Source organism: Ipomoea triloba, chromosome 7 (genome assembly GCF_003576645.1).
Source record: "Ipomoea triloba cultivar NCNSP0323 chromosome 7, ASM357664v1".
In the NCBI taxonomy this organism is placed as follows: Eukaryota; Viridiplantae; Streptophyta; class Magnoliopsida; order Solanales; family Convolvulaceae; genus Ipomoea; species Ipomoea triloba.
Genome location: NC_044922.1, coordinates 11,001,766 through 11,024,735, shown reverse-complemented (window position 1 = coordinate 11,024,735; position 22,970 = coordinate 11,001,766). Strand labels below are relative to the sequence as shown.

At 36.7% G+C, this 22,970-nt stretch overlaps 3 protein-coding genes across 3 annotated transcripts; 1 reads left to right on the top strand and 2 right to left on the bottom strand.

Moving 5' to 3' along the window:
• The first annotated feature begins 1,819 nt into the window (after positions 1–1,819).
• LOC116025303 (uncharacterized protein At4g08330, chloroplastic-like) lies at positions 1,820–2,808 on the top strand. Its single transcript, XM_031266500.1, has 2 exons — positions 1,820–1,953; positions 2,070–2,808. The coding sequence occupies exons 1-2, from the start codon at positions 1,919–1,921 to the stop codon at positions 2,416–2,418; spliced, it is 384 nt and encodes a 127-aa protein (XP_031122360.1). The 5' UTR covers positions 1,820–1,918; the 3' UTR covers positions 2,419–2,808.
• Positions 2,609–15,283, bottom strand: LOC116025302. Its single transcript, XM_031266498.1, has 10 exons — positions 14,768–15,283; positions 12,736–12,856; positions 11,308–11,393; positions 10,149–10,566; positions 9,960–10,060; positions 4,831–4,897; positions 4,090–4,317; positions 3,423–3,881; positions 3,222–3,294; positions 2,609–3,044 (listed from the first exon to the last, which is right to left on the bottom strand). The coding sequence occupies exons 1-10, from the start codon at positions 15,199–15,201 to the stop codon at positions 2,806–2,808; spliced, it is 2,226 nt and encodes a 741-aa protein (XP_031122358.1). The 5' UTR covers positions 15,202–15,283; the 3' UTR covers positions 2,609–2,805.
• A 5,976-nt stretch (positions 15,284–21,259) lies between these two features.
• Positions 21,260–22,180, bottom strand: LOC116024109. Its single transcript, XM_031265011.1, has 2 exons — positions 21,898–22,180; positions 21,260–21,543 (listed from the first exon to the last, which is right to left on the bottom strand). The coding sequence occupies exons 1-2, from the start codon at positions 22,178–22,180 to the stop codon at positions 21,260–21,262; spliced, it is 567 nt and encodes a 188-aa protein (XP_031120871.1).
• Positions 22,181–22,970: the final 790 nt, after the last annotated feature.

Below are 22,970 nucleotides of genomic sequence, written 5' to 3'. Positions count from 1 at the left end.
CTCTCGGCCCCCGTCTCTGCCCCGCACGAAGCTCTAGTCCAAATGGATATTGATCAATCAGTAAGGCCGCCTCCCTTGCATACTTAAAGAAACAAAAACAATGGAGTCTTTCATACTTAAAGGTAATCCAACACCAAGTTTTATCCCTTTTGAGCAGCTTCATCCTCCTCTTAATCGGCTTGCTCACCAGCAAAGCGACCCGCACGCGGTAGAAGTCAAGCCAAGGAGCTCCCGCAAACCATTCATCGCCCTTAACGAATGCTCCAAGATAGTTCCCAATTTGCTCCAGTATCACAGACGATGTGTAGCCGACTGGTACTCCATGCAATTGCACCCACTTGTCCACCGACTTGAGAGGAACGTCACCAGGGAGAACCCCGTCCGACACTTGTCTGCAAACTAGGGTACAGTTTTCGAACAACCAGGGACCCTCATCAAGTACGTACTGCATGTCTGTTAAATGGAAGAAAACAAACATAAAAAGATTCGGCCGCAGCTCCGTAATCTGAACTCCCTTAACCGGCTTCCAAACTGATGCAAGAACCTGACGCATGTACTCCAACTTCACCATTCTATCCGTCAGAAATCGCCCTTCGACTGGCCAGGGCTGGAGATCGCCTTCGCCATCACTCGTAGCATCCAAGCCGACCGGTTCGAATGCTTCGTCTTCATCCTCTATTGCCATGTCGGCCCACCGTTCCGTAATTGACGTAACTGCATTCTGGGAGGGTGACGCAGCCATGCGCACGACGCCGCGCAACACAGATAAACAGAAAGAGAAGAAGAAAAACCAGCAAGTCACCGGAAGAAAGCCAAGAAAGCGTCGAGAAGACCCTAAGAAACCCTAGGAGGAAGCGAAAACCCTAGACAAAGCTAGAGAGAGAATTTTTAGGTTTTTTGTGACAATTTTATTTAATTATATTATTTAGCTTGAAAAAAGTCAAAGACTTGTTGAGTTTGCTATTAATTAGCATATAATTTTTTTAAAGGAAAAAATATTACCCCACAGGAGTAATTTTTCTTGGATGACGAAAGAAATTCGCAGTTACTGTTTGAAAATATGCACCAGGTAATTTGTATTAAAAATCTTGTATGATGAATTTGGTCAAAAGGATAGAATAACAATTTTGGTATTATGAAAGGACTCCTTGTAACTAATTATTCTTATTACAAATTATATTAAGTAGCACCAAAAGCTCGTGATGTGAAATTCTATTTTACAGAATAGAATGTCATTCTACTCTTAGTTTATTCTACAAACCAAACTTGTTTTCAATCTTGGCTCTATATATTACTCCGTATAACTTAATGCTATAAATGATGTATTTTCAATTTAATATAACTTTTTTAAATATTACTACTTCTATCCCATTTTACTTGTTATATTTATTATTCATTGGTCTTATTTTTTTAAAAAAAATAATTTACTTTTTTTTTTAATTTCAATTTTTGTGTCTAATAATACTTTTAATGTAGTTTCTAAATATATAAATTTTATATACTAATACTAAATTTATCATTATAAACATTTGAATTAAAAACAAATTTAATAAAATCTCGTTAATTAAACTAAACATAAAATGAGACGGAATAAGTAATTTATAAGTTTTATATTTAAATTCAATAACGGACAACTATAGTACCCAAAAAATAATCGAACCTGGTCTCCATTCCACAACGGTTCATGTTTAGAATTCTAGTAAAGAATATTTTAAATTATTTAAGTACCCAAGAAACAAATACGGAGTAAAAGAAAATTTATTTTATTAAAAAAAAAAACATTCTAATGATGAATCGCTTGTTACCGTTAGGAGCCTTCAGTGCGATCTGTCAGACAAGCAGAGCAGCACTTGACGTATATATATATAGAGAGAGAGAGGCAGAGAGAGAGAGATTAATAGTGAGTCAGTCCATCAGGATGAATACTAGTACCGACAGAGATGTCACCTACAGGTTCTTAATTTCATTTCATTTAATTTCATTTCTATTGTAGTTTGATTTCTAGTAGACGAGACGACTAGTGTTTTGTTGTTGGGTTACAGAAAAGAAAGTGTTGTTATTGATGGCAGGTGTGGGTGTTGCGGATACGCACTGAACCTGAGCTCCTGCAACCGCAATACCTGTGTTATTGGGTCGGGATACGACAAGGCCATGAAGAGAGGGGTTATCTCATTCTTGTGTATTGATGAGACCAGATTCACCCACATCACTAAATTCCGTTGCTTGCCTTATTTCAGCTCCAAACACTCGTGGGGTCTCTTTCGCCGCCACACCAAGCTGCTCTGCCGGGAGTGTGGAACCTACATTGGTACTGCTGCTGCATCATATTCTTCACTCAACCCACAATCACAACAATGGGATGGCCTTTCTGCATGCCAAACCTATGACATCAACATTTGTTCATTGACACCATCATAGTCCCCCTCCCCAAGAAGCAGCAGCAGCTCTTTAATTTCCAAGATTTATTCTCAGCAAGTGAATAAAACAACCACGAGCTACAATTCATTTCAACAATTTGTTTATACTGCACACTGTTTTGCTGCAATTCAATAAAATAATTCTTTTTCAAGGGGGGTGTGGGGTGTGGGAGGTGAGGAAACAGGGCAAAAGCTACAAACAAACAATTCATTTCAACAATTTTTGTGACTTTTGAATTTTGATGATGGTTACTCAAAAGCTGATAAGACTTCTTAGCTAGCTATACTATATGCTATCATCATCATCATGTATGTACAACAGAGGCATTGGTTGCTACCAAACCAAAGCTTTTAAGGAAAACAATAAATAATGTATCTTCTAGATGTGTCATTCAACCCAGTTTATATCCAATTCCTTTAGTTTTGTGAGCCACTTGTGTGCATCTTGTGAAACATAGGCTCTAGGCGTCTTCTCCTCACCATTTACATCGCTAGGTGCCACATCAAATTTCTTCTCCTTGCCAAAGCTTTGTTGTCTGTTGGGATGCCTTACCTTCAGTGACAAAAGACGTGAAACTTCATGAAGCCCACCCCATTTTTCCAATGCACGAGCAATATCGTATCGACCTGTAACAATTATTAATTATTCAACTACTAATATAACAAGTATTCATCTAACATCTGAGAAATAGAGCATTATTAATCAAAGTTCGAATAAACAGGCTTGCAAAATCACCAGTAACACTACTGCATTTTTTTTTTTTTTAAGCACTGTTTATAAGACAAATTTCCAAAGGCACCTACCTGCTCGTTCAAAAGATTTTCTGCTGGGCATATAAGATGGATCCATTCCCCAGCTCCTCTGGAAGCGACTAATCTGAAACATTGAAGATTGGTCTTTAAACTAGAAAAGAATGTAAATAAATACAATCCATTAAATGGAATGATGCATAAATCTAGGCATTTAGTTTTGCCGAAAGTTGGGCTTGGTGGCAGAAAAGAGACCTCATCTTGCAAGTTCTCTAGGTTATCCCAGTAACCTTTTGGTTTGCGGTGTTTGTAAGCAAGGGAGAGATTCATCAAAAATGCAATTCTTCTGAATCCACCCATTCGAGTAATTGCTTTCTCAATATCCACCCTTCCATGCTTACGTAACTGCTTTCTCATGGGCATAAATCCTTCCTGTCCATGCTCTGAGATAAAAGCCAGAAGCTCAGCTCTTAGAATTTCAATATCCCTCTGCAATCCTGGAACTTTGGGTCTCTGTCTATGTGAGTCTGAATTAACAGAATCTGAATTCTCCTCATCTGGGCTAATAGAGTCAGCAGATAGGTCCTTGTCAGGAGTGATCTCTGCCTCACCATATGTTACATATTCCTGTGTCTTCTGAGCATTCTCTGCCTCTAATGTCTCAATGTAATCTCGAATTGCACATAGGTTCGAAGGGAGATCTTCATATATGACCTACAATGTCAGGAGAACTATCTATAAATAAAATTTTAACCTATATATATCCACTGTAAGATGCAGTTAGTAGAATGCTTTTATATGCAAGCAGCATCTTTCAACAACAACAACAACAACAAATAAAAAAATAAAAAAATAAAAAAAATAAATGCACTACATGATACTTTGATTCTGGAAGTGAAGAGAAACAGCTAGAAATAATGACCTCTTCCATAATTGCTTCAGAAAGAAATGAGTTCTTGTGCATCTTGGACTCCACGCTATACTTCAATAGTGTATGATGACTTCCTAGTTGCTCCAGGATCCATTTTCCTTGAAATGAATCAAAGTCCCCCTCAACCTGCTCAAAGCTAATTTCTTCTTCAATTTTTTCACACAAGTCTAGGATAACACGTGCATGAAGTACCATATATAGAAGACCCTTGCATCCTTCCTGCAAAATGAAGACCAACTATCCGCATGATGATGTTTGGTATGTCCATGGCTCCATGATATAAATCATTGAGTCGTACAAGGAAACAAACAGTATTAGAACAACAACTAATTCCCATCATAAACTTGTAGTATTAGAACAACTAATTCCCATCATGAACTTGTAGTAACTTCATTGAGAACCAAGAGCATGGTTATTAAACCCAGACTGTGCAAGTGGTTGAGGCCTTGATGCAGCGAACCACCCCTCTTCAATGGGCTGGGCTGGCCTTTTCACTCAAAGTACACTTGGTCTGCTCCTATGAAATTGGCAGGTTTCCTAACCTTTGGAACCCAAGAGGGCTACCTCTTAGACCAGCACCAACACTCCCTCAGAAAACGTAAATAAATAAAATTATAAGAGATTGAGTTGTTCCTGTTAGGAGCGCGACTTGAGCCCCAACCACTCATATAACAACGAATATTGTTATAATTTCGTTGACGGACAAAAAAAAGAAATTGACTCTGGTCATACCTGAAGAATGCGAACTTTGTTATTTTCTCGTGATAGGATCTTACTGATAGCTAAATTAGGAACTATCCTGCAAGTTTTAAGAGAAAGGAAATAATCAATATGGATGCCTCAGCTCCCAACTGAACATGGATATTGAATACATAACAAGGGAGTTTCTAAGGTTTTTAGATGAGAAAACAACTGCACTAGCTCGGATACCAATATATTTGTACACAGTCTCTGATTTATATCTTATCTTTACATTATCTTCACTTCCTCTTTATATTTCTGTTTCTTTCTGTGAAGAATAAAGGGATTCATTGTATTCACTGATAAAAACTGTACAAATATCTCCTATTTATACAAGAATAGACTATTAGACTAATGGGCCCAATCCTAAAAGAGTTTAGGGTTTCAACACTCCCCCTCAAGCTGGAGAGTATAAATCATATGCTCCAAGCTTGTTACAAATATACTCAACTCTAGGAGCTCTAAGAGATTTTGTTAGGACATCAGCTAACTGATCTGCAGAACTGACAAAGCTAGTTTTAATGCACCCTGACACAATCTTCTCCCTAATGAAGTGGCAATCAATCTCGATGTGTTTAGTCCTCTCATGAAAAACAGGATTTGAGGCGATGTGTAGAGCTGCATGGTTGTCACATATTAGTGTCATTTGAGCCACATTGCCACATTGCAATTCTTATAGTAAATGCTTTAGCTATATGAGCTCACATGTGGCAAGGGCCATGACCCGGTATTCAGCTTCAACACTGGACCTGGCAACAACATCTTGCTTCTTACTTTTCCAAGATATGAGATTACCACCAATGAGAACACAATAACCTGAAGTAGAACGTCTGTCAAATGGACAACCATCCCAATCTGCATCAGAATATCCAACAACCTAAGCATGTCCTCTATCTTCATATAACAAACCTTGCCCGGGTGATTTCTTGATATACCTTAGAACCCGAACAACAGCATCCCAATGGGTATCACAAGGGTTCTCAAGAAACTGACTCAAAACACTCACTTCAAAAGAGATATCTGGTCATGTGATTGTAAGATAATTCAATTTTCCAATTAACCTCCTGTATCGTTGTCGGTTAGGCAATGGCTCCCCTGTCCTGGTAGAAGTTTCACAATTGGCTCCATTGGATTATCCACAGGTCTACAATCCAACATACCAGTTTCTTCTAAAATATCCAAGGCATACTTTCTTTGAGAAATGACTATACCACTGCTAGACTGGGCCACTTCAATTCCGAGAAAATACTTTAGCTTGCCCAAATCCTTGGGTCTGGAATCGACTGAAGAGATACTCTTTCAATTGAGATATGCCCTCTTGATCACTCCCTGTAATAACAATGTCATCCACATACACTACGAGGTATATGCATTTCCCATTAGAATGACGATAGAAAACAAAATGATCAACTTCACTTCTAGTCATACCAAACACACACACCACAGAGCTAAATCTCTCAAACCAAGCCCGTGGAGATTGTTTTAAGCCATATATGGAGCGACGAAGTTTACATACCATACCAGACTCACCCTGAGCAACAAACCCAGGTGGTTGCTCCATATAAACCTCCTCTTGAAGATCGCCATGTAGAAAAGCATTCTTGATATCCAACTAATGTAAGGCCCAATGATTTATGGCTGCCAAAGATAGAAGTAACCGAACTGATGCAATTTTAGCTATAGGAGAAAAAGTATCAGTGTAATCCAAACCAAAAATTTGAGTGTAGCCTTTTGCCACTAGCCAAGACTTAAGTCGATCAATCTTGCCATTAGGGCCCACCTTCACAATATAAATCCACCTACAACCAACAACAGTTTTACCAGACTGTAGGGCCTCCATTTCTGCTAGCATGGCTTGGCGCCAACCCGGGTCAGATAGGGCCTCATGAGTGGATTTAGGTATAGACATAGAAGAAAGGTGAGAAAGAAAGGCAAAGTAAGGGGAAGATACACGATGATAACTCAAAAAGGTATATATAGGATGAGGGTTACGAGTAGTACGTGTACCTTTCCAGATAGCAATAGGTGCCTCAGTGAGATCAGTGTTAGATTGCTGTTGAAGTGGTGGAACCGCAGCCGGAGGATCGGGTGGCACGGGTGAGTCAACAGGAACCTCAATAGGCACATGGCGAGGACGGCGTTGGTAGACTTGAAGAGGGCGGTCAGGAACAGTTGGACGATCAGGATCCTGGGCAAGATAAAGTGGACCAAGATAAGGAAGAGGGAGAACCTCCGAAATAGAGACCGGGTCACCTGATGAGGGCTGGAAAAAAGGGATAGGTTCAATAAAGGTGACATCTGCAGACACAAAACGGCGGTTAAGCTCCGGAGAAAAACATCGATAACCCTTTTGGAGCCGAGAATAACCCAAGAAAACACACTTGACAGCTTTAGTGGCCAATTTTGAACGCCCAGGAGTCATCTCATGAACGAAACAAACACACCCAAACACCCGAGGTGGAAGAGGGAAAAGATCAACCGAAGGATACACAATGGAATATGGGGTTTCATTGTTTAATACTGAGGATGGCATGCGATTGATTGTAACACGCAGTAAGGATAACATCAGCCCAAAAATGATGAGGAACATGAGAGTGTACTAACATAGTACGAGCAATTTCAACCAAATGTCTATTTTTACGTTCAGCCACCCCATTTTGTTGAGGTGTGTAAACACATGACCGTTGGTGTATCATACCTCGAGAGGTCATATAGGACTGAAATGGATTAGAGAGATATTCCTTAGCATTGTCACTACGCAAAACACGAATGAGTTTACCAAATTGGGTTTGTATTTCAGCACAAAAATTTTGAAAAATCTGGAATAGCTCAGAACGATCTTTCATAAGGAAAACCCAAGTACACCTAGAATGATCATCAGTAAAAGTGACAAAATAACAAAACCCCAAAGTAGAATTGACACAACATGGACCCCAGACATCAGTGTGAACTAAATCAAAGAGAGATGCAGCCCGATTATTGACTCTCCGTGGAAAAGACTTACGTGATTGCTTTCCAAGGTGACATGACTCACAGTTTAATGACTCTAAAGACAAACCTGGAACCATCTGTCGAAGTTTTGAGAGACTAGGATGACCCAAACGACTATGGAGAAGCATATGAGAGTCTGTGGAAGCATATGCAGCATGATCTCCACCACGAAGGTAATAGAGGCCTTGTGACTCAATCCCGGTGCCAATCACCTTTCCCGTACTATGATCCTGCACAACAACTGAATCCGCACAAAAGGTTATGGAGCAGTTCAAGGTACGAGTAATTTTACTCACAGAGATAAGGTTAAAAAGACTATTAGGAAACTGACTCTAAAGGGAAAGATGGCATAGGAGAAGTCTGACCAACCGCGGCAGCTGGTGTTTGATGACCATTAGCTAAGGTAACCATAGGCAAAGTCTTAGACTTTGTGACATTTGTCATAAGAGATAGATTACCAGAAATGTGGTCTGAGGCCCCGGTGTCTAGAATCCAAGTACTAGTGGTACTAGCTTGAGAGAGACACAACAGAGAGGAGGTACCAATGGTGAGAGAGGAAGCCATAAAAGAACAACAAAAAACTGCCTCAAGGAAAGGTTGACCGTTGACCGGCAAATTGACTGGCGGCGATGGAGAAACTGAGAACACAGTCAGGAGCGTCTCGTCGAAACGAAACCAATGGTGGCAGCGGCGTCTTGATCGGAGATCGGACGAGAGAGATCTGGCCGGAAAACCGATGAACTTCCCGGCGACGGTGGTGGCGCGTGGCGGCGGCGGACGGCGACCGGGTTTTCAGCCGAAGGCTCGCGACAGGGTTCCGGTGAGGCCTGTGGTGTTGGTTTGGAGAAATTTGGAGAAAGAACCACAAGGCAGAAGACGGAACGCGAAAATCAGTCGCGGCAGGCTGGACTCTGGCGGCGGAAGAGACGGCGGCGGCAGAAGAGATTAGGGTACTAGGGTTTAGGCTCTGATACCATGTGAAGAATAAAGGGATTCATTGTATTCACTGATAAAAACTGTACAAATATCTCCTATTTATACAGGAATAGACTATTAGACTAATGGGCCGAATCCTAAAAGGGTTTAGGGTTTCAACACTTTCTAGTTTTTGTCTACAAATGTGCACATCAACCTTTTCTCAACAGTAACCAAACAAAATGAAAAAGCTCTGAAGGTATTTAGCAATTTTTTAAGCATACAATATTAAAAAAGAAATCATAATAAATATGAGTAAATCCTAAAGCAAGGCATATGTTTCTCTATGATAACCCATGTTATAATTTAAGCTCTAATACCATGTTATAATATCATGTTATAATATAAGATTGGGCCAAATCCCTCCAGACAAGCTCTGATACTATGTTGTAATTTAAGATTGGGCCAATGTCACCATGTTATAATCTAATATTAGGCTAATGTCCCTCAACTGGGTTATATTGCACATGAGTCAAACTAAGACAAATTAATTAGCTAGTCTAACCCATGACCTTATAAACCCATATGTTTCTCTTTCTTTCTTTTTTTTTTTTTTTTTTTTTTTTTTCAATATAGACTCTTAACATGTTTATTGTCACATGGCCAAAGTAAACTATGATTTGATAAGTTGTACATAGCTAAAGTAAACAAATATTATTGAAAAAGAAATCAAAATGAATGTGAATAACTTGACAACATGATCAAATCCTAAAGCAGTTTGAAAAAACTGGTAAAATGTAATAGGTCCATTGTCATAAAGCTAAGTATGATTTGACATGTTTTTCGAAGCCTCCTATACTTACTACTTCAATCATTTTGACAATTTACAAATCAGTTCCTTTCCAAATGCAAAATTTTCTTCAGGAAGAGAAGTATTTCACTTTAGGATAAAAAGACTAAATACTTGTATTATGAGTTGGAAATGAATGGAACTGGTAGAAAGCTTTACACGTGAGAAATTAAAGGATCAACAAAAACTCGATTTAAGCCAAATTATATAGAGCTGTCTCATATTATATCATAATTTAGTGCACGGACTTTTTGCAAATAAATTTACAATATGATGACGGTTAATCATTGATACACACATTAAGGTTCCAAAGGCTATTCTTGCAAAGACTTAAAGCATGGAACTGAAACGCTACATTACTTACTCAGGAAGACTCTCATAAGAAGTCAAAACATTCCATACTTCACGAACAGGAGCCCTGACTGTTATGCTAGCCACGACGCAGCGATGGACACCACCATTTTCCTTAAGTTGAAAACCAATATATCAGCAGGTTATTAGAGTCAAACAATGGCTTTTCACAAAAAGGAAAGCGCAGTGTAGAGTCAATTACCAATAGGCCATCAAATCTGCGGAGATGAACTTCATCCACCGTGCATGTCTTGTTAATTTTGCAAGTTTTTCCAAAAATTCCCCAGTTACTGTTCAGATCACTAGTAGCAGGTGCCACAGGGCCAAAAGTAGCTTTTCCAAGTTTCTCTTTGAGTGCACCAGTAGAAATTTTATTCTTTTCAGGTATGGAAACATCAACATTTTTGCTTGATGAAACAAGGGAAGCAAGAGAGTCTGCACTGGCACCTGCATTTATAGCAACTGTATTCTGATGACCCTCAAACTTGCTTTCGGCTTGGCAGGCTAATGCTTGAAGATTCACAGGAAGGTCTGATCTGATAATTCTCTCCAAGAATATTGCTGGGAAGTTAAACCTTGGAATAACATTAACTTCATAACACAACATAGTCGTTGAAGCTCTGAAAAAAGAAAGTAAGAAGGTTTTTCTTTTAAATAATAATTAAACAAAATAACTGCATTAAGATTCTTCAAATTACTATGATTCTCTCTGGGAAATATATCCATATATTAAAAACAGTAAAAGGTTGCTAACAATAGGATAGTGATTTATGTGGCAATATGATTGAATCTTTTGAATTGAAGTAAATGAGTTTTGAAAAAGACCAAGTCCACACATAGAAGTAGTTGAAATACAGGATTTTCAAGTCAGAATAAAAAAGGAGAGAAAACTTTAGTAGCTTCTCTTTAAATATTATTGGAAGCTAACAGAATGTCTTATGAGGTTTGTTCTAATTGGCACTCGAAATGCAACAATAAGAATATGAAAATGGCATTTTATTAACCCTCATGGAGCATTTTAACCAGGGATATTTTGACTAGCTCAGCAGCTATTTCTTCCCCCCAAAACTAAAAATATTATTAAGATTCAATGGCCACTTTTTCCTTTTGCACTATTTTTACTTTGTGGGGACTATATTGACAGAAAAAAAATTGAGTGCTTAGATTCTTGATGCCCTCCTGAAGTCCTTGTATTCAAAATTTCTTCAAGGATTCTGTGATTATAAACTGGCCATTTTTGCTTTTATGGTCCAAAGTTGGTACCACCAGTATATTATGCCCTAGGAGTAAAAGGAGATGGACCAAAAAACAAGAAAAGAAAAAGAACAAAGAATAGTATTAGTATTACTTATACATTTTACCTTTTTCCAGATTTGAGAGACCATTTACCTTCAAACTTCTTGAAGTCACCATCAACCATGGAAAAGTGGAGTTCACGAATATTTTCCTGAACATATAGAATAAACAACAGCTATAAACAGAAGCTTGACAAAATGAACAATGTGAAATTCCTGAATTATAATAGCAATACTATTTTATGAAACATTTGATAAAAGAAAAGGACAATGTAAGCTAGTCAATTGAATTAATTTTCGGTTGAATGAATGATTGAACATAAGTTTAACTTCCATAGCATCCACCTGCTCTTTCCCTTCCAAACAATGGTGTCCACTTCCTTAAAAATCAAAACTGGACCCCTACACTAATCCATAACCTTTTAAAAATAATAAAAATCTAAAGAGCCATATGGAGTTTGTACTTCAAATATTGAAAGAGTTGGTTCTTATTAGATAAGGATAGAAGAAGCTAGAGTAAATATTGAATAGGAAATTATTCCACTTTTGGTCCTTGACTACACCTACTTTCCTGTCTAAGGTGTTTGGCTATCAATTTTTCCAGATTCAACGCTTCATTTTTTATAATCGATCAATTTTTGTCCTTCGATGAGGATTTTGGTCAATTTTGGACAGTAATAAGAGTAAACGGAGTTTTCACAGCCTTCTTCCTCTCTAATTTTTTTAAAACAGTGGACAGTGGCCCCAGGCAACAGTCTAGCCATGGTCTTCTTTCTCCCTAGTTTACAAAAATAAAAAATTAAAAGAGAAGTAAAAGAAAAGTCTGTGCACTGGCCACGACCTTTCTATAGCCATAAATAAATGAATAAAAAAAATACTTTTTAGCCAATCCAGCCATGGCTTTATTCTTTTTATTTTTTATTTTTAACTTTTTAATACAAATTGGGATGATGAAGGCTGTGAAAAGTCAATTATACACTCATCATTGTGGCACATGCCATTTTCCATCTGAAATTGAAAAAAAAAAAATAATAATAATGGAGGACCACAATTGGCCAATCTCCAATAGCGAGCACTAGATTTTATTAAAAAAATTATTATTAAAACATCTTACATGGAAAAGTATTTAGTTCAGGGATCAAAAGTGAAAAACTTATACTTCCTCCATCCAATTTTATATGATGTACTTGTAAAGGCTAGACTCAAGTTATTTACAATTCAATTTTTTGAACATTTAAATTAGTATTAGCTAATAAAATTTTTATATTTAAAAACTATATTAAAAATTCTATTAAACACAAAAAAGTTGAACTTAAAAATTATAAAAAATTGTTAAGGAAAACAAGGGAAGAAAGAAGATTTGTTTGATTAACGAATAGTGAATAGGTCATCTAAAATGGGACAAATGGAGTACTGATCTGGTTATTACAAACTCTGAAGTATAAACTGTGAGGGAGTCAAAGAATCTGTAGAGATAAAATTAAAGATACTTACTGAGTTGATAAATTCTTGGAGATCCAATACAACATGAGCTTCAATGTGCCAATATAATGCCCGTTGCAGACCCCTCTGCTCCAACCAAATCCGTCCAGGATGAGGACAAGGAATTCTCTTGCTAAATTATCCCAATGATTTTTTTTGACATGGAAAAAGGAGATACCAAGAAGGACAATATCAAATTTAGAAAAATATTTAGTTAATTGCCTATTTGGTATTTTGTTTATCATATCATTTAGTAATTAAATAAGAATATAGATTTTTGGTTCAAGTGTGTAAGAGCCAGACGAAAATGATCTTTACTTTCTTCAATTGAATATTCTTGTTTTGGTGATATTCTAGGATTGGATTTTACTTTTTGTTAGAGTCTGATGTTGATGAAATCCACTACGGGGCTACATAGTGAACCCATAATACCAAAAAAGGAATCACAACAAGATTCAAGACTTGAAAAATCTTTGAACTCTTGAAAATAGCAGAGCTATATTCTTGAGCAAAATGTCTTTATGGAGGTTTATATATGTACTAGTAGCAGCGCATGCTTGGGCAAAAATGAATTCCTAATTTATTTTCCCAACATTAAAATGATATTATATTGAAATAGATTATAGGAAATAATAAGAAATGGATTAAAGGTAATTTTTAAAATTCAAAGAATATAACTTTTATATACTAAAAGAGCTAGCTAGGTATTGATTAATAAGATTTGATAGAAAAACTTTTCAATCTACTTAAGTTTTTAAATTAGTAGCTAGGAAACATATGATTTTTTATAATTATAAAGTTGAAATTATATTAGTGGATCATATTTAGAGTAAATTAGTAGGATATGTTATCTCAAAATCTAGAACTTACATATATGTGCTTTTTTAAATTCCTTAATTTGTATTATATTAGCTATAAGTACAACAATTTAAAAAAAACACATAAAGGATTAAAGAAACTTAATTGAAGTATTAGCGGTGTAAGGTATATGTGTCCAAAGTAGTTAAAAGTACAATCATTGAAGCATAATATACAACGATTTGGATAAAAGAACATAAATCTTAAAGGTATAACATTCATACCCTCCTTATATATAGTAGGATTCCCCAATAAGACCCTATCACCCATACTATGATTAAACCCTTATCTTCAGTTTGCAAGACTTGGACCCAACTAACAGTTCTAACTACTAACTAACTAACTAATTAAAATAATGTAAAAGAATAAATAACCAGAGTCTAATAGCTTTGACAAACCCATATATGGCCTTTTGAATCGTGTTGGACCTTTTATCTTGTCATTGGTCCATCAGACACTCACAATGAATCTCTAGCTGTATATGTAGTTTTTTGGGCAATTTTAGAAGCTCTCTTAAACAAATTTATGCACATCATATTGTGTGTGACATATTCACTGATCATTTTATTCAAATAGGTTTATACTTTTCATGTCATGACATATTTACTAACTATTTTATTTAAATGGATTTGTTTTGTGCATGTTGTGTCGTATGACAGCATAATTATTAACCGTTTTATGTAAATTAGTTTGTGTTCTGTATCTTATTATGACATACTTACTGGCCCTTTTAGTTAATCAGTTAAACATGTTTATGTGATCATATTGTATGACTCAATTATTAAACATGTCATGTTTGTGTTGAGAGCTTTTCCATTATAATCATGTCTTCATAATTATAGGTATAGTTATGTACCAGAACAAGACAATAATATTCCAGAAATGAGAATCAACTGCATTACTAGTGTTGGGATAGCACATTCATGCACACATGTTATATGGATGCATATAGACATAGAGCTAGAGTGTTTAGCTTATTTATATATATGGCTATGATTTATGATTATAGATTGTGCATAATCCAAAATCAACTCAAAGTTACTCGTGAATTATTGGCATGAGTAAAGCTAAAAATGTGCATAATATTTGCTTAGAACAGATAATACATTGTCAAGAATCACAAGTGTTTCAAAAAGAAAAAAGAAAAACAAAAAGGCCACAAATACACGAAGAATATAGTACCAACCTGCTAACCAGATTGGGAACGAAATCCGCAAGGCATTCGTAGTCAGTGAGAGCATCCCAGACGGAATCGACGTCGGCGTTGACGGAAATCTCAGCTTTGATTCTCCGCTCCCGCCAAGACACCACTTGCACTTCGCAATGCACCACTCTCGGCATCTTATTATCGCCGTCCTGATCCACTCCGCCATAATTAATGCTACCACCGGCACCGTTCAGTTTAGGAACGCGGTGGTGGTGGTGATGATGATTCTCTGCGCCGCGGCCGTTCCATCTGATGGACTCGGCTGAGCTTCTTGTGCTGCACGACGGCGCCGCTGATCTTCTTCTACTAGTTCTACAGCTGCTACTGCGGCGAGAAGAATAATGTGAAATAGCGGGTGTCTTGTGGTGGATAGTGGATTTGGATATGAAATTAAGGGGCAATTTCGTAGGCATTGCTCTCCGGAAAAATGTCGAAATTGAGAGCTGGGACAGACAAGAAGGGTGGATCACTGAGTCCCGCCAGTGGACTCGAAGTGGATTTTTTTAGCATTTGTATCCCTTCGACCGTTATTTCCTGTCCACAGATTCATTCCACAAATAAACGAGAGGTTTAGAATAACAGACAATATAGGGCCCCTTTTAGCAATACCAAAATGTTTTTTTTTTTTTTTGGTTAAATTCGGGTCTTTCTCCGTCCGATTACAGTCCAGGTCCACCCGCATTCGCTCCAGGAGGCACGGGAGCTGGCCTAGGAGGACTCGTCACTTGTGGGAATCGAGCAATACCAAAATGTTAGTAGAACCATACTAGTGTACTTTTGTTGGTTTTTTTGTGGGGCCTAGGGTGAGATGGATCAATCATTATTGCATGGACCATGGTTCACACAACTGTGTGGACTATAAATAAAAAGTACAATTTTAATATACTAAAAGTATATTATTTTTGTACATAAAGTACATTATTTTAAGGTACATTATTCAAGTACTGAAAGTACATTATTTTATATATACTATCAAATAATGTACTTTTAGCATAATAAAAATGTACCTTATATTCATGATCCATACATCTATGTGGACCATGGTCCACACAATAATTTTCCGAGATAGAGGCGAGAGAAGTCATTTTTAGGGTTTTTGACTGAAATGTGACAAATCGTAAAGTAGGAGGCAAAAATAGAAAAAAAGAATTGATAAAAATAAGAAAAACGAGTTTAGGAAATGCGAGTAGTGTCAGAAACGCATTTCCCAAACTCGAATGACCTTTTTTTTTTTTCAAATACGCAGATCATATGCATTTGAGAAATATGTATGATGTATAAAATACATCATACACATTTCTCAAATGAGTATGATAATAATAAAAAACGCGTCTGGTCGCATTCTCCGGCGAAGGAGAAAACAACGCCACAATTTTATTTTTTTAATAGTTGCCTTCTCCGGCGAAGGAGATGACAACCATTTTGGTCACCTTCTCCTTCACTGGAGAAGCGACCAGACACGTTTTTTTTATAATTATTTTATCATAAACATTTGAGAAATGTGTATGATGTGATGTATTTTATACATCATACGCATTTCTCAAATGCGTACGATCAGCGTATTTGAAAAAAAAAATAAAAGGTCATTCAAGTTTTGGAAATGCGTTTCTGATGCCACTTGCATTTTCCAAACCCGTTTTTCCTATTTTTGTCAAATTTTTTTTTTCCTATTTTCGTCTCCTACTTTATGGTTTGTCACATTTCAGTTAAAATCCCTTCTGCAGTTGAAACTTTTTTCTTTTTGTTACATGTCATTGAATACACAAATTAACGCACCTTAAGATTTAATACCACCCACCTTAAACAATTACACGACGCATCTTAAAGTATTAGTCCACGCACCTAAAGACTTTGGCACTTCCAACTTTTTTTTTTTAGCTACAAGTCATTGAATATACAAAATAATGCACCTTAAGACTTGAAACTGCGCACCTTATTGAATAAAATCAAGCACTTTTTTAAGTATTAATTAACGCACCCAAAGACTTTGGCACTTGAACTTTTATAGTATTTGTTTAAATGTGTATTAATGCACCTTACGCTTCCAGACCACGCACCTTGTAGTGTTATTTTGCGCGCCGTGAAGAGTAAATCGATGCACCTTAAGGCTTTGCAGTTGCGACTTTTTTCTTTTTGTTACAAGTCATTGAGTACACAAATTAACGCACCTTAAGACTTAATACCACACACCTTAAACAATTAAGCGACGCACCTTCAGGCAAATTGTTTACTTTTTAGCCAAGTTAGTGAATATACAAATTAATGAATATTAAGCATTAAAATGAAGCACCTTAAACATGAAAAGTACGCACCTTAAAGTTTAAAAGTACGCACCTAAGAGTTAAAGTGATATATTTTATAAGTATTTTCATTCTGAACTGAAAAAACAGTTTAAAAATAATCTTTTATTCCTTTTTGTTTTACCCTTTTTAAGTGGGCAATTCCTGCTTCCATGATGATTCCACCTAAGTCCACAAGTATTGCACTTCTTTCTAGAATTCTTTTCTTTTTCCATTGCTAACTCCTTGCTTCCTTTGATACGTTTGCCATTTTCCCTTTTTTTTTTTTTTTTGCATGCTTTGGTGGAAATATATTAATATCTGAGATCTTTGTTGACCCACAAAAGAATTCTATAATAGCCTTCGTGCTATGCTTAGGGGATAACTTCTCTTTCCTGACATTAGCAGCTGTTTTTGTTCATTATCACTTGTAAAAATGCAGTCAATTGATCCACGTTTGATTCTGCAAGACTAATACAACAGTGTATATCATATCAACCGAAAATTTGTTCAACAACACATTTTTTTCATCCTTGTTTCCATGTCAATTTCAAATGTAGATTTTAAAGATACATCCTTAGTACATCGATTAACCACATACCTGAAAGGTATCTTTTCAAGGTTTAAGTCTTTAAAGACCACAAAAATGTGCCTACACAATAGTCTAACCATCTCAAACATTTTGCAACTACATGTAGCCTCTTCTTCATTCACATTGTGCACCACACTAAATCTTCTATTTTCTGCATCCTTAATCTCGTAGTTTAATAATCCAGCATCTTCTCTAACACTCAACACCCTACAAGTGAAATAGGCACATACCTAAGTCTGAATTTGATAGAAAACAGTATGTGTATAGATAATTAAAGCATGTTTTCCAATGCCAAGGGTGACTTCAACTCTAGAATGTAACCTTCATTATCACTGTTGTTTTTTGCATTAATGTGACGTTGTGAATCCAAAGCATGGTCAAAGCTCATCAGAAATTCAACTAGGCTAGACTGTGGGCTGGTAAAACAACTAAATGAGTAGTTCTCACTTTCTGAACGCGATGTAGTCCTAAGTAAACCACTTATAAAAACATTTCTAAAATAGACTAGGATCCAACACTTTCTTACCTCAAACATTGCATAAACCAATTATGATTAACTAAGTCAAACTCTTCCATGAGCTGCTTCCATTGCATCTCAAAATCAACAAGTTCCAAATAAGAAGTCCACAAATGGAATTTAGTTTGTTCCTAAACACCTCATTTTTGCTCAATGTAGGACCAACCTTTTCTCCAACTTTGCACATAATGTGCCACATGCAATACCAATGCTTAGTTTCTTTAAAAACTCTTAGAATTGCGAATTTCATTACCCGATCCTGATCAGTAACAATTACCCTTGGTTCAAAACCCATTACTTTTTTAAATTTTTCAAATAGCCAAACATATGACTCTATGTCTTCTTTCAGCAACAGTCAACAGCAAATGTGATACATTTCTTATGGTTATCAACTCCTGTGAATGATGTAAAAATCATATTGTACCTTCAAGCCAAAGAAAGACATCACAATATACAAGCTAAGTGTTATAAGCACGCACCAAAAGTAGTAAGTTAACGCACTTTAAGTTTTAAATTCACACACCTATGACTTGGCAGTTGTAATTCAAAGTGATGCACCTTAAGTGGAAAAGTATGCACATATTACACCTTAAGGTGCGTGCTATTAGTGATTCAGGTGCGTGTTTTAAAAGCTTAATTTATATATTCAATTTCAAGCGCTCAGTGAGTATGTCTAAACTAGGGATGGCAATTCAACCCGCCCCCGAGGGATGGGGGGAATTTCCATTCCCCATCGGGGACAGGGTCGAGGACAGGGAGGGAATTCCCCACCTCGACCCCGATCCCCAATTCCCGACCCCGTCCCCTAATGCCAATTTAAAATTATTGTATATATGTGTGTGTGTGTGTGTGTGTGTGTGTGTGTGTGTGTATGTGTGTGTGTGTGCGCGTATATATATATATATATATATATAGGCCCTTATTCACATGAGGACCCATAATTATAGAGGATTATAAGGACCCATCATAACCATCCAAATCATTAGATTAAATGGCTGAGATTAGATAGGATTAAGTGATGGATACAGACTCCAAATTTAGATTAAGGGTAAATAAGAGAATGAACAAGAATTTTAATTAAAGTATGATTTGAATTAACCCAAAAGAAGTTGGATTCATACACAAATAAGGAAACACACGCTACTGTCCGCATAGTTAAAGACTTTACGGAAAATGAGAAAACAGTAGCGAATTAGCACAAAAGCACGACACTCCGCAATGGTACGGTAAGTTCTGAAAATTGCAGTAGTTATAATACGTTTGAAAAATGAATAATTCTATGAAGAAAGTAGGGGAACCAGTGGTTAGTGGTAGAACCAAATGCATTGATATTGGTAGTGGTGAAAGATTAGAGAAGGTTATATATATCGTGGTGTGCCTGAGCTATATAAATCGTGTGCCTAGTATTTATGGGTTGTGTGACTGGCGTATATTAGAGTATAAATACGTAACGAACAGATTGAAATTATAAAAAGAGGGTAGATTATTGTATAATTTAATCAATTGCATAACAATGAAAACGTGAATATGAATTTTACATAGTTGCATTAATAGGAGAAGGTGAATAAGGGTGGATTATGATGATAATACTAGGTTGGACGACAATGAGCAAGAAATAATGTTTAATTATATGGTTTTTGTTTTCGGTTGTTACGGGCATGAAGTAAACTTATTTTTGAAGAGAAGGAAATAAAAAAAGAAAGCACAATGAAGTGCACGAATATGGCTGTATTTGGTGGAATAATTATGCGTATGAACATGGAAAAATATGAAGACGCCTAGAACAAACTATAAATTAATCCTGAAACACTAGTTGTTCAAAGCTTGAAATGCAATCTACGCAATTTGTATGCCATGTACTGATACAATGTGTGCCACGATAAAAAAAATCATGTGCCCAGAAGTACAGGGAGCAAATTCCGAAGCATCCGGAGCGCAGAATTGCCAAGTCGTATAGTCATAGGTTAATTGATTATAAATCGTAGAAGCCTGCATTCATATACTGTTTTAATATTTTCGTGTGCCATTGAGGTTGTTGTTGTGTGCCCGAGCCGCATATGTTGTGTGCCCCAAGGTAGGACGGTCAAAAGTCGCGAATATAAACGGTATTTTTATTTCTAAGTTTTTAATATTAAAGTGTAGAAAACAAAATTAAAATATTAAATGGTGGATTGCATAATGTAGATAGTAACAAGTTGAAAATTGAATTAGTAAATGGTGATTAAATATGCATATGTCATTGTTTTAATTTTGATGTTAATATGAGATTTTGTGGTTAAAAAATGGTGATAACAAAGCAAGTTCACCTGTTGATAAAAAAGACAAAATAGTATAGTAAACCCATATGTAAATACGAAAGCATGCAACGAACATTTAAACTGTCAAACATTGTTCGATACATTGAAATCTAACTCTAAGACCAAGAAACCTTTCCCGCTCATCGGTGGTCAAAACAGTATCCGCGGGATTCGTCGGAGGAAATTGTCACATCTTTTCTAAGGAAGGAGCACGATCTTCAACAAAATCGTTATCATCAATGGGGGATCAGGACGAACACGCCACCGACGATCTAGCCCTAACCATTTTGACTATCACCAATAAACAATTCAAATAACGAAGGGAAAACCAGTAACAAACCATAAAAAGAACAACACATAATTCAAACATCAAAGCCACACAACTCTCACACATTGGGCACACAATAAATCCAACCGTGCACACAACATGAACACTAATATTTTAGCAAACACATAATTCCACAAAATAAATATCCAACATATATTTTATTAAAAATGCAAAAAATAAACACATTATTTTGTTTAAATATGAGAATCTAATACTTCAAGCAGCTCTTCAAAAACATGACACGAAGGACGCTAAGACTTCAAAAATCCAATGCTACTACTGATTCCAATGGCATGATAAAGGGCACAAATTGACTTCCCTGAGCAGCTGTGAAAGGATGCAGCAACCACACTTTGTCATACTGGTCCCCAATTATACTGTACTTAATCCCCTTATTCATTGACATTTGGCAAGCCATCCCATGCTAATACTCCAAAACTATAGCACAATAAAGATTATCAAAGCCGCAATGACTGGGCTTCGGCTTTCAGGGATCTCAAGCATCGAATGTTTTCATCTATGAGCATTGAATCTTTCCCCTTTACGCCAGGAATGACCATTTGTAGAATGCTTATAGTCTTGCGTTTTTTCTCTTCCCTTGATCTCTTACTCCCGGATAGTCTTGAAACTTCATTACTGTCGTTACCACAACTAGATCCTACATTATCTTCTACCTCGGAGCACATATGTGGTTTAGCAGTCGTTGTAGTGTGCAAGAATGACAGAACATCATGGCCACCATCTAACATAAAAATAATAAAAAACAATCAAAAAAACAAAAACAAAAAATAAAAAATAACAGAAACGGAGATACCTTTAACACCCCGGACCGGCTAGGCTTACTGTACATCCGGAGGAGTTACCGCCACACCTAGAACGAATTCTATCTTTTTTTGATAGACCCCACTCTAGGTGCACAGGCTAAACGGAAACTTTTACTTAACAACAACAACCACCCATCATAAAATAATATATATAAATCTACATTTATATACATAAGTTTGCCCATCAGCTACAAAAGGCATTTACACAAAAGAATCTTCCCCAAAGCATCTCCCAAGACATAATACCTACTCTATCCCGCGGTACACCGGACCTGTGAACTCGCCCCAAACTAAATGCCACTCTCCTTCAAACCATGTGAAATGGTCTAGGAAGCGAGAGGTGGTGTTAACCATGGACCATTCGTCCCAATACTCTGGTGAAGTAGGGTTCCAAGGGTAGGGGTAATACACGATAAACTCTAATGGATCACTTCCGGTCAACACCTCAAGGGGATAAAAACTATAGGAGGCTTGAACATCTGGGCCATCCTGGACAAAAGGAAAACTATCTGCAACTGGAGAGCTAGCTGGAGCGAGCGGAGCATAACCCGGCATATATGGGTCGGTACCTATCATCTGCTGTACTGATAGCTCTTGCGTGCATAGGGTGAAATGTCAAAAGATATTTGTATGATAAAACGGAAAGTCTGTGACTCCCCGAGTGTCGGTCTCGAAGGAGGGACGTGGAGGTGTGTCAAACATTCGGGAGTTTACTTGATTGTATCATGCATAAGACTCGAGTGTGGTAAATGGTGATTTGTGAGTGAGAGTAGTTCATTGGTTGGTTTGAGTGCAAGAGAGTAGTAAAATAAAAGTGATTTTGTAAATAAGTAAAAGGGGTAGGGATTGGATAGTGTTCATGAATATTCCATAGTGAGTGTCTAAGGTTATGGATTAGGATTGCTAGGATATTGTCTATTCAAGAGTGTGTTATCTTAGTCCTTTTCCACCTTGTGTACTAAGGCTTCTTTGACTTAGGAATGCCTTCAAGCATCCAAAGTTCTAAGAGGAATTTTATCAAACACTTAAGCTACACACTATCCTACTATTCTTAAGAAGTCCATAGGAACTTTGATTGTGTAAAGCTTCAAATCCTAACTCTAATCAAAGACATGAAAGAGTCAAGAGCTCAATCTCTCATCTAGATTGGCCAAATCCAAACAAGATCTCATCAAAACAACAATCAAAAGACAAGAATAGATAATCCATCAACACAAACTCATAGATCCAAGATATAGAGATAAAATCATCACACAAACAATATTCAATCACACAATCCAAATCCCTAGACTAAATTAGCTACTCATGATATGAAATGCAAGCAAAAACTAATTTAATCCAAGAA